At 45.1% G+C, this 15,392-nt stretch overlaps 1 protein-coding gene and 1 long non-coding RNA gene across 3 annotated transcripts; one reads left to right on the top strand and one right to left on the bottom strand.

Moving 5' to 3' along the window:
- Positions 1–2,524: 2,524 nt before the first annotated feature.
- LOC127500356 (uncharacterized) lies at positions 2,525–5,240 on the bottom strand. Its single transcript, XR_007926315.1, has 3 exons — positions 4,309–5,240; positions 4,146–4,216; positions 2,525–4,064 (listed from the first exon to the last, which is right to left on the bottom strand). It is a non-coding gene; the product is annotated as an uncharacterized LOC127500356 (long non-coding RNA).
- Positions 5,241–5,257: 17 nt separating this feature from the next.
- LOC127500289 (uncharacterized) lies at positions 5,258–15,181 on the top strand. 2 transcript variants are annotated; one of them, XR_007926297.1, is made up of 6 exons: positions 5,258–6,124; positions 13,246–13,306; positions 13,385–13,435; positions 13,776–13,794; positions 13,907–13,969; positions 14,049–15,181. XR_007926297.1 is itself a non-coding variant. In XM_051871373.1 (5 exons), exon 1 carries the CDS (start codon positions 7,049–7,051, stop codon positions 10,670–10,672), a length of 3,624 nt encoding a protein of 1,207 aa, XP_051727333.1. In that variant the 5' UTR covers positions 5,270–7,048; the 3' UTR covers positions 10,673–13,306; positions 13,385–13,435; positions 13,776–13,794; positions 13,907–13,969; positions 14,049–15,181. The 2 variants fall into 2 exon arrangements, 1 of the variants encoding a protein (XP_051727333.1); XM_051871373.1 differs by having other exon boundaries at positions 5,270–13,306.
- The last annotated feature ends 211 nt before the right edge of the window (positions 15,182–15,392 follow it).

The following is a 15,392-nucleotide window of genomic DNA, read 5'->3' as shown; positions in this document are numbered from 1 at the left end:
ACCAAAAAATGAAAATTCTGTCATCATTTACTCCCACTCATGTCACTTTAAACCTGTATGAGTTTCTCCCTTTTGCTGAACCGAAAGGAAGATGTTTTGAAGAATGCTGGTAACCAAACAGTTGACGGTAGCCATTTTTTTTTCTATACAATGGAAGTCAATGGCTACAGTCAACTGTTTGGTTACCAGCATTTTTCAAAATATCTTCTTTTGTTTTCAACAGCTGAAAGAAACACATACAGGTTTGGAACAACTTCAGGGTGAGCAAATAATAACAGAATTTTCATTTTTGGGTAAACTTTTCAATTCAATTCAGTTCAATTCAATTTATTTCCACTGCATCTGTACATGTTTACACATACACATATACACACATGCACATATAGCACAACTATATATAGTATTCAACATTTACATGCGCATAAGTGCAGATATTATTTCTGACACTGTGGAAAATGGACACCCTAAGAAGCTATGCAGCTTATGGCCGGGGTCCATCACCAAGTGCAGGCAAGACAGATGGTTTGGCAGATTTTAGATACTTTAAGTAAATAAAAGACAACAATAACAAAACAAATAACAAAAAAAAAAGAAGAAGAAAAAAAAAGAGAAGGAGAATAAAGGGTCATGATTTTTGTGTAGGTCTGGTACAGTAATATAAATATGCAGTTTACTCATCATTACATCATGTAGGCACTGCATACTTCCCTGCCACATGTACAAGGAGAAATACAATAAAGGTAGAACCTCAGCTGCGATATCAGTCATATACTGTAATTTTCCAGCAGCTTACATTTTAAATTTCTTTTAAATATGGATAGTGAGGCAGACAGTTTAATATCATTGTCTAACTCATTCCATATTTGTAGTCCTCTATAGCAGACACTGAAACTAGTACATTTTAAGTTCCTGATTTTCCCTTTTAAAAGAGACTTTTTCCTTGTATCATGTTGGTGCGAAGATGAGTATAGTGGAATAAGTTTGCACAATCTGCTGTTTAATTTGTGAACAGCGCTATACATTATACAAGCATTATGATAGAAGTTACTTTCAGGAAGCTTTAGAAGACCATATCTATGGAAGAGAGGATTTGTCGGGGAGTTTGGCATGGACCAGGTAATTGCTCTTAAGGCTTTCTTTTGTATTACCTGAAGTTTTGCAGTGTAAGTAGGATATGTGTTGTTCTATATCACATTACAATAATTCAGGTAAGGCTCAAACAGAGATCTGTACAATGTCAACAACGCTTCAAATGGAAGCAGATGTCTTATTTTGAAGAATAAACCGACAGTTTTGGATAATTTTTTGACAAGCTCGTCAATGTGCTTTTTGAAGTTTAGAGAATGATCTATGAAAATTCCTAGGAATTTTGTTGAGTCTACTTTTTGGATAGCTCTGTCGTCTATCATTATATTTATATTGTAATTTCTGTCATCACGTCTGTTTGGGCTGAAGACAATATAAGAGGTTTTGCTAATATTTAAAGACAGTTTGTTGCATTTGAACCATATGTTTACCTTTGCCAATTGCTCATTTAGACATTTTTCCAGTTGGTCCATATTTTTATGAGATATAAACAGGTTTGTGTCATCGGCGAAACGTATTTTGTGAATGTTGCTGGAACAATGATATGAAACAAACAAACAAAGAACAAAGTCATTAATATAAATTATGAATAAAAGTGGTCCCATAATGGATCCCTGTGCAACCCCAGTTTCAATGCTTTTTGTGTAGGAATTTAGTCCCTCAACATTCACATATTGCTCTCTTCCACAGATATAACCCTCAAACCACTGGAGTGCTACTCCCCTGACACCATAGTGCATTAATTTACCAAGCAAGGTTTCATGATCAGTGGTATCAAATGCTTTTGAAAGATCCAGAAAAACACCAATACCATACTCTCCTCTTTCAAAAGCATCATTAATTTTCTCCACAAGGTCTAAAATAGCCATATACGTGGTGCTGTTTTTTCTAAAGCCATATTGTGAGGGCTCTAATACATTATATTTCTCAAGATATTCTGCTAGTCTGGAGGTAACTATCCCTCTTAAACTGGAATATTATCACTATACAATAGACACATAACCTGTCAAAAGTCATGCAGTTATTAATATGCTATGTTATCATTAGATACATAGTAGCTATTGAAGTTCAGACATTCATTCCAACACAAACAGTTATTCTTGTATATTTCATGTAACATTTCTTTTAATACAGCAGGGCTGCCAACTTTTGAGTTTAGTTTGGATTGAGAAACATTCCTGCAGGTTGGGTGGGGATTGGTGTAATAGCACAAATTTCACAATTAAATTTATAAGCTTGCGATTCGCTTTTAATTTCGATTCAATTCAATATCAATTCATTTGCATATGGATAAATAGCATGCTAATTTATTTATCAAGGAAAAAATTTTTCTAATGTTGTGAACTATACTGGGAACCCTTTCAGCTGTCAAATTATTGATGAAGATTAAAATTTACAAGTGATTTATGATTATATACAGTAAGGTCATTTTTATAGTAATGACAGTATAATAATAACTATTAAAGAGCTCAGTAGAGTGCATTTTTCTCGCTTTAGCATTTATGGACACTGAATGGCTTTTCTAAAGTAAATGTAATGTTACGAGACATTGTTTTTTTATTGACATCCACGGTTGAAGCACTGAGCGATTATATGAGACATGATTCATTTCAGTAAGTTGTAGGCTATTGGTCCTTTCAACATGCAGTTCACGTGCCCCTTGATCTGAGGCGATACAGTGATCTGTCATGTCACATTAAAGAACGCCAAAACGGTATTTATTGTTTGAATTTCATAATAAAACTTACAGAATTTTAAAGTTGAGACTAGATCAGCCGGAACCGGGAACATTTCCTATAACACCCGATTGTTACATCATAAGACAAATAGAATCTACGCTAATATTAGTCTCTCTGTTTATCAATCAGATCTGTAGTCAATCGGATCTGGGCCGTATCCAGATCAGATAGAGGACCTGCGCCTAGGTACCACAACGCATCCCTGAAGTGTCAGCAGAGATTGTGTCAACTAGATCATCCCCTGTGAAGGCCTCATCGACACGACAGCCAGTGGCACAGATCCCCAACAAACTGTTTCCATACCAGCGTGATGAATCTGTACTTCAACTGGATTAAATATTTTGACTGTTGTGATCCCAATCTGACTTATGACCTGTAACCAAAAATCATGCATTGTTTGATGTTGGCCAGAGGAGAACTGGCCCTCCGACCGAGCCTGGTTTCTCCCAAGGTTTTTTTCTCCATTTTGTCACCTGTTGGAGTTTGGTTTCCTTGCCGCTGTTGCCTCTGGCTTGCTTAGTTGGGGACACTTGATATTCAACAATGTTTTTGATCTGCCCGCATTGACACTATTGTACGTGAACTAAACTGAGATGGATGATGAAATCACTGTTTTCTCCAGAGCCGATGTATAGATAAATTAACTATATTAATAACTATTGATTTTTACAAAGGGATGAATCAATACTGAATTTACTTAAGCTGGACAAGACACCATTTTCTTCTAGAGCTGCTGTGCAGCCAGGCCCTATTGCTGTTACGGACAGAGGAGTGGGAGACAACAGGTTAGTAATGATGAGTGACTTTATTGAACAACAGCGTAGGATAAACAGATGAACAGGTAAGTGACTGTGAAGTAGATACTTGTGATGGTAGATAAGAATGGTAATACTGTCCTTTTCCTTTGCAGGTGAGTGACTCGTGGCGGATGGCTGGTGCAGAGGTAGACAGACCAAACAGGAACGGTAGGAGAACACACACGCAGACACTTTACACAGAGACCAGGAGAATCGCTGAGATAAACCAGGTAAGTATTCCTCACAATGCAAGAGCATGGGAGTAGCAGTCCTTGTGTCAGTCGAGACCGGACAGTGAACTGAGGTGAGTGCTGTGCTTAAGTGTCTGGCGGTGATTGTGTGGTGATGGGGATCAGGTGCGCGTGGTTAGTACTCAGGGTGAAGGAGTGCGCTCTGATTGGCTGACGGATGAGCCTGGCGGGTCTGTGACAATTGCACTGTTCTGCATATTTCAAGACAAACAAAAAATTTACAAGAATTAGCAAGGAACAAAAAATATTATTAATAATAAAAAAATCCTTACCATTGTCCTCAACTCATGCTCAGGTCCTAACCCCAAGCCAGGAGAAATTTGCTTGTCAGTGGAACATGGGGCTGAGAAAGACAGATGAAAAAAAAAAATTTGATCTGCAAATTTATTAACAATAGTACTGATTAGAAATAACAGAAATAGAATGGATACTGACTTAAAATTGCTTGTCCCAAGTCAGAGAGGACCACATTTTCAATGCTGTGAGGTATGTGACCACGCTGTAGCTGTCCCTCCAACATCTTCTGGTTTGTTGATGCATTTTTGTGATGGATAATGTTCCGCATAATGAAAATGTGTGTCGAGGGAGCCATATTATTGATAAAGTAGTTGTTTTCTCCAATAGGGTCATTATCTTATAGATTAAAACAACACTTTTACATCTAGCTAATCTTGTATGAATGAGGTAAATATACTTACATCGATTATTTAATGGTCGTCGAATCCTCTAAAACGCGTGCATAACGTCGACACCTCTGCATGTGGGATATACCAGATAAATATCAGGATCTACCAAATAATGAACAACTCTTTTACTTTAACTTAATCTTGTACGAATTGCATAAATATTCTTACAAGTGGCCTGTAGGTGCATTAAAACGCGTGCGTCTGAAAGCGCATGTATCTGAGTGTCCACAAGCTGCTGAGAACGCGTGTCGGACTGCGCAAGTGCGGCTGAGACTGCATGTATCTGAGTGTGCATGCATTTCTGAGATGTGTCTGCAGCCAGACCCTTCTTGAAGAGCGTGGACCCCAATGCGAAGAAGTCACAAACTGCAAAAACATTACTGCCTGCAGAGCATCGTGGTTTTTAACATACCATTCAGCTCAGAAAGAACTGGTTAGTTTCATAAGATCAACAATACAACAAATCTGCATAAGTTTGTGTTTAACCTTGCATTTCCAAATATTGCAATTTTATTAGCTCAACTACATACTGGACATAGAGAAGCCTGCAAAGGAGCTGATTATTCGAACAGCAAAGGCATGCCTGACCCGTGCAGATTTTTGGACCTTAGGGTTAAACAGAGACATGGAGTCTACTGTAAGATATTGGTTGTTTTACATTTATGATACAATTTTCTATATGTATTGCTACAAGTGAAGAGTTCCCTCTTAAAGCCATCTGAAATTTAGCTCTAAAATTAGCATTTTTATCAAGCTCATATGTCTCTGTTCAGTTATTTCACTTTAATGGCAATGAGAAGAACCTATACATTGATATTAAAGTAAAGTTACTGAACCTAAACACATCATCTGGCACATCAATTTCAGATGGTTTTTGCGTCTGAACTTTTCAAGTGCTTCCTTAATTTAATTACCATTTTGTCCCGAATATAACCAGCCCAACTTGGCTTTTCAAATTACCATGGTTTTGCTAAAAACAACACTGTTATTGTAGTAAAACCATGGTCACCACAAATTAATCATGGTTTGGCTACAAAAAACATAGTTTAACCATGGTATTTCCATTTGTATTATCTGTTTATTAAGTCAATATACCAAAAACATGGATTTTTCTACAGTAAAACTATGGTTAGTTTTCGTAAGGGTTGTAATTTATGTCAATCAGTCACAGCTAGCCATGCATCATCTCTTACATATATGTTTCTCTAGATTGGAAATGGTTGTTTTCAACTCATTGACCAAATTGCAGCGTCAAAGGTACTTTCTAATCTATCAAACTCATCTGTATATTAAAATTAAGATTAGCCAGACTGATTCTTCACACAATATTCTACAGGGAAAGAACATTCATATTGTTGACCTGTTTATCTTACCAACACAGCTGCCCCCAAACAATTGTAATCCAGTGTTAAGTAGGCCTGTAAGTATGCATTTTTTTCATTCCCAGTTTTGCTCACAAATCATATGTTTGGACTAAAAATCTTTCATTGCTGCTCTAGGATGATGCTCACTTAAAAGATGCTGTGATAATTCCCATTTGGACACCAGAACACTATCAGTTGTGTGTACGTAATGAAAATCTTATGATTCAGAAAGTTACACATTATAACATTTTGATAATTGTATGAAAGCATTGTCATTTTTATGGTAAATGCAGTATGTGTTTATAGAGTACATGTCATTATAATAGTTTGATTTAAAGTGAATTTCTTTAGGTTTTGAAACCAGCACAGAGAGTGATTCTCTATCTAGATTCTAAATGTTATGAGACCGCATGGATTTGGTGACCAGAGATACAAATCACTGTTGAGGTCTTTAGATAAAATCATTGTTTAGAGAAGGTCACGTTCCTATGATCTTTCTCTGTTCAGGTTCATTGATCAAGTTCATCTGTTCAAGCAGGTTTCTCAGACCTTTTTCATCAGGGCCCCTCTTTCATTTTAGAGGTACAGATGACAATTGTCAAAAAAAAACAAAAAAACAAAAAAAACAATTGTCATAAGTCACTCAGCACCATCTCATTCCAAATTCCAAACTGAAGTTCCCTTTCAGTCGGTCACGTTCGACGTACGTCAGTAGTGACCGACGAATTGGGATATCGCTAGAGAGCCCTATCAGCTTCGAGTGAACTACAACAGGCCAATGGAGTTGGCGTGCGATATTTGCATAATGCGCACCGCCCCCGCCAGGTGGTATAAATAGGGGAGCAGATGCAATCGCACTCTGTCTTTCGCTTCGGAGCCATCTAGTGTGTTTCCAGCTTCAGACTTCAGTGAATTCTTCAAGCTAAAGAAAAGAAAGGAAAATTTCTTCTTCTTGTGTTGGTGTAACGGCACTTCAGCGAGGTCGCGAGCTTCCCGAGGAGCCTGAGCTTAAAGCTCTCAACTGCTGTTTTTACAGCACACAATTTCCAATTCCCAGCATTGTGTCTGTTGCGATTTGGGCCGGTTCCTCCGTTGTGTTCGGGGAGTGGTGTACCCGAACACATCATGACACTCCCTGTGTGCTTCAGCACAAGAGAGCTGAATTTTTCCCCTCCTAAAAGAGCTTCACAGACGAACCCTGCGTCTTTTTCAAGATGTCATTTCGTCTGTGCGTTACTGGATGCGGTCGTTCATTGGTCCCCGCTGACGGCCACAATCGCTGCATCACGTGCCTGGGCGTTCAGCACAGCAGCAGCTTTTGTGGATAGTTCATGTTCTCACTGTGGGAACATGACTATTGCAGTGTTGAGATCGAGACTCTCGTTCCTTGGTTCTCAGGGAGCGGGGGTCCCCTCCCCTATGCCCCGTGCCGCCGTTTTCTCTGGCTTCGGCCGGGGTGACGGTGCGCCGGCGTGTAGGCAGGGTGATCTGAGGATCACGGTCAGGGCTTCCCCGCCGAGCGCCGCTCCGCGGGCCCCTGTCCCCTCTACCTCACTGCAACCGGTGGTGTTGCCGACTGAGCGTGCTGGTCCCTCTACGGAGCGACCAGCCGTTTCTTTCGGAGCACCGGCGGATGACTGCATGTCGATCGCGGCATCAGAAGGTGAGCAAGAGTCCTCGGGAGATGAGGACTCGGCTGCGTTACCTCCCTCTGGGACCGTAGCGTTGTCCGAGCCTGATCCTGAGTTGACGGCTATGCTTTCCCGGGCTGCCGAGAAGGTCGGGCTCGTCTGGAACCCTCCACCGTGTCCCGAACCTTCTCGGCTCGATGATTGGCACCTCGGGGCGGCCCGCGCTGGTCCCCAGCGCCCCGCCCCGATGCCATTCTTCCCGGAGGTGCATGATGAGGTGACCAGGTCCTGGCGGACGCCCTATAGCGTTCGTGCGAGACCTGGTCCCTCGTCCGCCTTCACCAACCTGGATGGCGGGGAGGCTAGGGGATATACGCGGATTCCCCCAGTCGAGAGGTCTGTTGCGATGCAACTGTGTCCAACGGCCTCTGGCTGGCGCGGTGAGCCGCGTCTCCCATCCCGGGCCTGTAAATTCTCGTCAGGCTTGACAGAGAAAGCTTACAGAGCCTGCGGACAGGCTGCCTCCACCTTGCATGCCATGGCCCTTTTGCAAGTTCATCAGGCAAAAGCGTTGATGGAAATGCCCCAGGGAGGTCTTGACCAGCAGCTGCTTGGGGAGCTGCGTGCCGCCACGGACCTCGCCCTCCGGGCGACTAAGGTGACGGCACGTTCTGTTGGTCAGGCGATGGCCACGCTTGTGGTCCAGCAACGCCACCTCTGGCTGACCCTTGCTGATATGAGGGATACCGACAAATATCGGTTCCTGGACTCCCCCATATCACAGGTCGGCCTTTTCGGCGACGCGGTAGAGAGCTTCGCCCAGCAGTTCTCTGCCGCCCAGAAGCAGGCTGAGGCTATCAAACACGTCCTGCCCCGGCGGTCCGCTGCTGCCTCCACCCCGCCGCCGGCAGCACAGATTGTGAAATTGTCTGTCCCGCCGCTGGCTCTTCGGAGTCCAGCGGTACCCACTTCATCACAAAAAGAGCAGTTTCCCAATCCTCCAGGTCACAAGAGACTGTGGCTGTCAGCGCGCGAGGCTCCGCCTTGCCACTCGCAGCCCACTCTCACTTCGCCAGCAGGTCCCAGTGTGATGGTCGAGGCCGCCCCCCAGCCGTCTCCCGTTCACACTGTCACCTCGCAGAGTCTGACCCCACTTCGGGCCGCTGCGCCGTCCGAGTCGGGTTCCAGCACTCTGCTTCGCTGCCCCACCCCCGGTGCGTCTGTGGTGCCTTTGGTCCCGCTGGCTCGGTGTCTGGAAGCCTGGATAGCGCTCCCCAGCCCGTCCCGCTGGCTCATTCGCACTATCAGACTCGGCTATGCGATTCAGTTCGCCCGGCGTCCCCCGGTCTTCAGGGGTGTCCACTACACTCAGGTGTCCCTGGACAATGCACCTGTTCTCCGGGCGGAGATTGCTGTCCTCCTGGCGAAGGATGCAATCGAGCCGGTCCCTCCAGCCGATATGAAGTCAGGGTTCTACAGCCCCTACTTCATTGTACCAAAGAAGGGCGGTGGGCTACGGCCAATCCTGGATCTGCGTGTCCTGAACCGGTCCCTTCACAGGCTGCCGTTCAAGATGCTTACGCAGAAGCGCATTTTCGAGTGCGTCCGTCCCCAGGATTGGTTTGCAGCGATCGACCTGAAGGACGCGTACTTTCATGTCTCGATTCTGCCTCGTCACAGACCCTTCCTACGGTTTGCGTTCGAGGGTCGGGCATATCAGTACAAAGTCCTACCCTTCGGGCTGGCCCTGTCGCCCCACGTCTTCACGAAGGTTGCGGAGGCGGCCATTGTTCCGCTCAAGGAACAGGGCGTTCGCATCCTCAACTACCTCGACGACTGGCTCATCCTGGCCAGCTCGCGGGAGCAGTTGTGCGAACACAGGGACATGGTGTTAGCTCACCTCAGTCGGTTGGGTCTTCGGGTCAACTGGGACAAGAGCAAACTCTCCCCCGGGCAGAGGATCTCTTATCTCGGTATGGAACTGGATTCGGTCGCCCGGACTGCGCGCCTCACCGAGGAGCGCGTCCAGTCAGTGTTGACCTGCCTGAGTACGTTCAAGCGCAGGACAGCGGCCCCACTGAAACTCTTTCAGAGGCTCCTGGGGCATATGGCATCCGCAGCCGCAGTCACACCGCTCGGATTGCTTCATATGAGGCCGCTTCAACACTGGCTCCGCGGCTGGATCCCGAGATGGGCGTGGCAGCGCGGTACGTTCCGTGTCCCCGTGACACCGAACTGCCGTCGCACCCTCACCCAGTGGTCGGACCCTTCGTTCCTGCGGGCTGGAGTTCCCCTCGAACAAGTGTCCAGGCATGCTGTGGTCCACACAGATGCCTCTGCCACAGGGTGGGGGGCCACGTACAACGGGCATGCAGCGTCGGGTCTGTGGACGGGGCCCCAACTGCATTGGCATATCAATTGCCTCGAGTTGCTAGCAGTACGTCTTGCACTGGGCCGCTTCCAGGAGCTGTTGACAGACAAGCACGTACTGGTCCGCTCGGACAGCACTGCGGCCGTTGCGTACATCAACCATCAGGGTGGTCTACGCTCCCGCCGTATGTCGCAACTCGCCCGCCATCTCTTGCTATGGAGTCAGAAGCATCTGAGGTCGCTTCGGGCCATTCACGTCCCAGGCGTGCTCAACCGTGCAGCCGACGAGCTCTCACGGCAGCCTCCGCTTCCGGGCGAATGGCGGCTCCATCCCCAGGTGGTCCAGCTGATCTGGCAGCGCTTCGGCGAGGCACAGATAGATCTGTTCGCCTCCCCGGAGACTGCCCACTGCCAGTTGTTCTATTCCCTGTCCGGCGGCACGCTCGGCACGGATGCCCTGGCAATCAGCTGGCCCCGGGGCCTACGCAAATATGCGTTTCCCCCAGTGAGCCTTCTCGCACAGCTCCTGTGCAAAGTCAGGGAGGACGAGGAGCAGGTCTTGTTAGTGGCTCCATATTGGCCCACTCGGACCTGGTTCTCGGACCTCACGCTCCTCGCGACAGCACCTCCCTGGCCCATTCCTCTGAGGAAGGACCTCCTGACTCAGAGACGGGGCACCCTCTGGCACCCGCGTCCCGACCTGTGGAAACTCCATGTGTGGTCCCTGGACGGGACGCGGAGGTTCTGAGTGATCTCCCGCAAGCGGTCGCAGACACCATCACTTCCGCTAGAGCTCCTTCTACGAGGAACCTCTATGCGCTGAAGTGGAACCTATTCGTCGAATGGTGTTCCTCTCAACCAGAGCGAGAGGACCCCCGATCATGTTCGGTCAGAACCGTGCTTTCCTTTCTGCAAGAGGGCCTGGAGCGAAGGCTGTCTCCCTCCACCCTCAAGGTGTATGTTGCCGCTATCGCCGCACATCACTATGCAGTTGATGGTAAATCGCTAGGGAAGCACGATCTGATCGTCAGGTTCTTGAGGGGGGCAAGGAGACTGAATCCTCCCCGGCCCCCCCTCTGTACCCTCTTGGGATCTGACCCTGGTTCTTACATCTCTCCGGGGTCGTCCCTTCGAGCCTTTGCAATCAGTCGAGTTAAAAGTACTGTCCCTAAAGACCGTCCTCCTGGTTGCATTGGCCTCGCTCAAGAGGGTAGGGGACCTGCACGCATTTTCGGTTGACGAATCGTGGCTGGAATTCGGGCCCGGTGACTCTCACGTTATCCTGAGACCCCGGCCTGGATATGTGCCCAAGGTTACTACCACTCCCTTTCGAGATCAGGTAGTGAACCTGCAAGCGCTGCCTTCGGAGGAGGCAGACCCAGCCCTAGCTTTGCTCTGTCCCGTCCGCGCTCTGCGCCTGTACGTGGACAGAACGCGAAGCTTCAGGACCTCAGATCAGCTCTTTGTCTGTTACGGAGGCCAGCAGAAGGGAAAGGCTGTCTCCAAGCAGAGGATGGCCCACTGGATAGTGGACGCCATCGCCCTGGCGTATGAGTCCCAGGGCGTGCCTTGCCCGCTCAGGTTGAGAGCCCACTCCACCAGAGGAGTGGCCTCTTCCTCGGCGCTGGCGCACGGTGCCTCGCTGACAGATATCTGTAGAGCTGCGGGCTGGGCGACACCTAACACGTTCGCTAGATTCTATAGCCTTCGTGTAGAACCGGTATCTTCCCGTGTACTCGCTTCCACCAGCCGATAGACGCGAAGAGCCCGTTCTAGTGTCGGCTTGCAATGCCACTCCCGCCCCCTGGGCCGGATACGTGCATCCTTTTTACTCCAGTCGAGTTCCCCGCTTGGCGAACCCTGTCGAGTTCCTCCGCCTCCCCCTTCGGCTCGGACATTGCGGAGTGTCTGATGCCAGGCCAAACCTCTGTCACCGACGTTGACGTTTGGCTGGGTTCCACATGTCGTGACCCCTCCACGTGAGTGGTCCCATGTGTGTATTTGTCCACGGTCAACTCCCTACGGCGAGCCCGTGTCTTTCCCTAGCAGAGCCAGCTCTGCTGTCACCTGTCAGATGAGTCTCCCCCTACCCAGGTGGAGCCATCCCAGGGACTCCATATGCGTACTGCCCACGGCCAGTCCATATGTGTACTCTCCATGTAAATTCTTCCCCTACGGGTGGGTAGTGGTCTCCGCAGCGTCCCCTACGGGTTCGCTTCCCCAGTGTAGTCTAGTTTACTTAGTGGGTATGTCGGAACAGCAGTAGACTCTCTCGGCGTAAGCTCGCCCCCTTCCCCGTCCCACTGGTGCGCCGGGTGGCTAGAGCTTGCGCTGGGCACTGGAAGGGGTTCATACTGTGGCGCTTTATTTGGGATCCCAATTCGTCGGTCACTACTGACGTACGTCGAACGTGACCGACTGAAAGGGAACGTCTCGGTTACGTATGTAACCCTCGTTCCCTGAAGGAGGGAACGGAGACGTACGTCCCGTCGCCACAGTTGCTGTACCCTCGCTGTAGTGCGGACTAGATTGTCTCCTCAGCGAAAAACAGAGTGCGATTGCATCTGCTCCCCTATTTATACCACCTGGCGGGGGCGGTGCGCATTATGCAAATATCGCACGCCAACTCCATTGGCCTGTTGTAGTTCACTCGAAGCTGATAGGGCTCTCTAGCGATATCCCAATTCGTCGGTCACTACTGACGTACGTCTCCGTTCCCTCCTTCAGGGAACGAGGGTTACATACGTAACCGAGACGTTCCTAGGTGATACAGAACTTCTGCTTAAGGCCCGACAACTCTGCATATAAAGGGTGTCAAAACTCAAAGCCACAGCCCTGCAGAGCTTAGTTCCAACTCTTCCCCAAATCCATGTAGTTTTCAAATAAGCCTGAAGGACTTGATTAGCTGGATCAGGTGTGTTTAGGAACTGAGTTTGTCACCCCAGCTGTAGATGTTGGTTCTGCTGTTTAGAGCTGGTCTGTTCCTTTAGACTAGTCTCTCTTCTGCAAGTTGGTTGTAAATGAGAGTTCAGTTGTTTGCTTGAACTTTAAAGTTTGTTTCTTTTGTGAGCATTTCACAAGCAGGTTTCTCATACTGGGGTTCTCTATTTTATTCTGGCTTAATCTATTTTAATTTTGGCTTTGTCACTGTATCGGTGGTGATTGCCAAGGCAGAAAAATAAACAAAAATTATACTGAGATTATGGATGTCCAGTGTATCTGAAACTTGCCCCCATTTGATAGACACTGTTGTAGATATTACTGTATGCAGAAAGGTTGTTGTACAGCGTTACATGTATTTGTCCTTTGCATTCTTGACAGGGACATTGCATACAGGATAATACCCGGACAATGGACAGAAAAAACAGGCCTTGATTTACAGGTTGGCTGTCTGTGCGTCTGTCTATCTGTCTGTCTATCTATGAAATTATGCTTATTCCCTCCTTTCATTATATTTAAGGGTTTTCCAGGACAACCATATGGAAACGACTGTGGCATATTCATGTTGATGGTAAGGTGTACAATATGTTGGTGGTTAATATTATATTCATTTTGCCCTAATACTAACTTGTCTTTCATTTATAGTCTGCATTGTACATTGTGCTGGATGCCCCATTTGACTATACAATTACATATATATATATATATATATATATAAACTTTGAGACAGTGTAGCTTACAAAGGGCATAAACTTTTATGTTTTGAGCAGCAGCCTGTATTTAGGTTGCAAAAGAGGAAGTTTGAACAAATTTCTCAGGTAAAAGCATCTACTTGGGAATCATGAGGTTAAAAATGGCATGTTATCATAAAAAAAATAGCTAAACTTGTGCTGTTTTTTTTCCACTAACAGGAAAAGCCACATACAACAGGTAACTCATACCTTTTACTTTGTTGCAGCTCCTCAGAAAAAGTACCAGTTACTTTTTAAAAAGGTAGTACTAAAGATAACAGGTTCAAATTCAATCTTCATATGTTTTTTAGGAAGATGAAACAAAAGGTTTCACCCCTGAGTCTGCACCGGAGAAGCAGGTGGCTCCACGAAAAGTAGGTTTTATTAGAGGGGTTGCAGCCATTATTGTTCATCATATTTTTAATAATCCTCTTTTGCATTGTTATTTCTTAGGTGCGTATCATGACGGATCATAAGATTGCCAGTCAGTGGTGCTTGGAGAACTTGCGTGATCTTCTTGGCTTCCTCGTATACTGTGCATGGAGGATGAAGAAGCCATTGAGGCCTTGGAACAGTTCTTCAGTGCATAGTGTATAGAGGAAGATCTTGTAAAGCCACTGATGTTTGTCTTTACATTTATGCAGGACATGTATACAATTTTAGAAAATGTGGTGGACAACATGCACCTCAAAATCTTTTGTCGCACAAAAAAAAAAAAAAGAAACAGTTGTCCATTTCTTTGTTTCATGTAATGTTTTTCTAGATTTTTTTTTTTTTTTACAATGCTAAGTATAAACATTTACAAAACTCAACAATCACCAACTGCTGTGTGTTGATTTTTTTTTTTTTTTTTTTCTCTGGTGTATCAGTTTAATAACCAGTGAAGTTTGTTTTTTGTTGTTGTTTTTGTTCAAGATTCTTTAATGAATAAAAACAGCAGAATAGATGTCTTTTGTAACAATAAACACTACACTTCAAAGGTTTGGTAATAGTTTTTTTTATTATAATTTTTTTTGTTGTTGAAAGAAATTAATATTTGTATTCAGAATATATATGTTCATTTGTTAAAATGTGTAAGTAAAGATGTTTTTAGAGAAGAATTTAATATTGAATAAATTTGTTCTTTTTTAATTTTTTATTTTTCAAAGAATCTTTAGAATAAAATTATAACAGGCTATAAAAAGAATTATGCAGCAAAAGAATTAAGTTGTTTCCAACATTGATGATTAATCAGCGTATTAGAATGATTTCTGACATGTGACACTGAACACTAGAGTAATGGCTGATGAAATTTCAGCTTTGCATGACAGAAATAAATACATTTTTAAAATATATTACAATACAAAACTTTTGAATAGCAATATTTCAATATTACTGTATTTTTTGCATCTGTACTTTTCATCAAATAAATCCAGCCTTGATAAGCATAAGAATTAAAAATCAAATAAATGAAAATCTTACTGAGAGTGCATCTTGTCTGCAGCCAGGCCCTATTGAAATTACTTGCCAGTTATCACTGTAAAGCTGCCTTGACACAATCTGCATTGTAAAAAGCGCTATATAAATAAAAGTGACTTGTACATGTAGGATTGTTGGTCGGTGTAGTATTTGTCCCACCCCTCCTCCAATGTGATTGGAGAGCTGGGTAAAAAGTAACAGTGACGAGCGTTGCATTTTATTCAAAGTTGAACAGTTTTCAACTCTTAACTACAAAAAAAAAAAAAAAAAAAAAAAAAAAAAAAAAAACGATCTCTTGCAATATATTATGGTGGATCTTATTTTATATTATGGTGGATG

The sequence above is a fragment of the Ctenopharyngodon idella genome, chromosome 18, assembly GCF_019924925.1.
Source record: "Ctenopharyngodon idella isolate HZGC_01 chromosome 18, HZGC01, whole genome shotgun sequence".
In the NCBI taxonomy this organism is placed as follows: domain Eukaryota; kingdom Metazoa; phylum Chordata; class Actinopteri; order Cypriniformes; family Xenocyprididae; genus Ctenopharyngodon; species Ctenopharyngodon idella.
This window is presented reverse-complemented; position numbering and strand designations above follow the sequence as displayed.

Bases quoted from the DNA above. Each gene is read 5' to 3' on its own strand.
- LOC127500289 (XM_051871373.1), top strand. From the start codon at position 7,049: ATGACACTCCCTGTGTGCTTCAGCACAAGAGAGCTGAATTTTTCCCCT.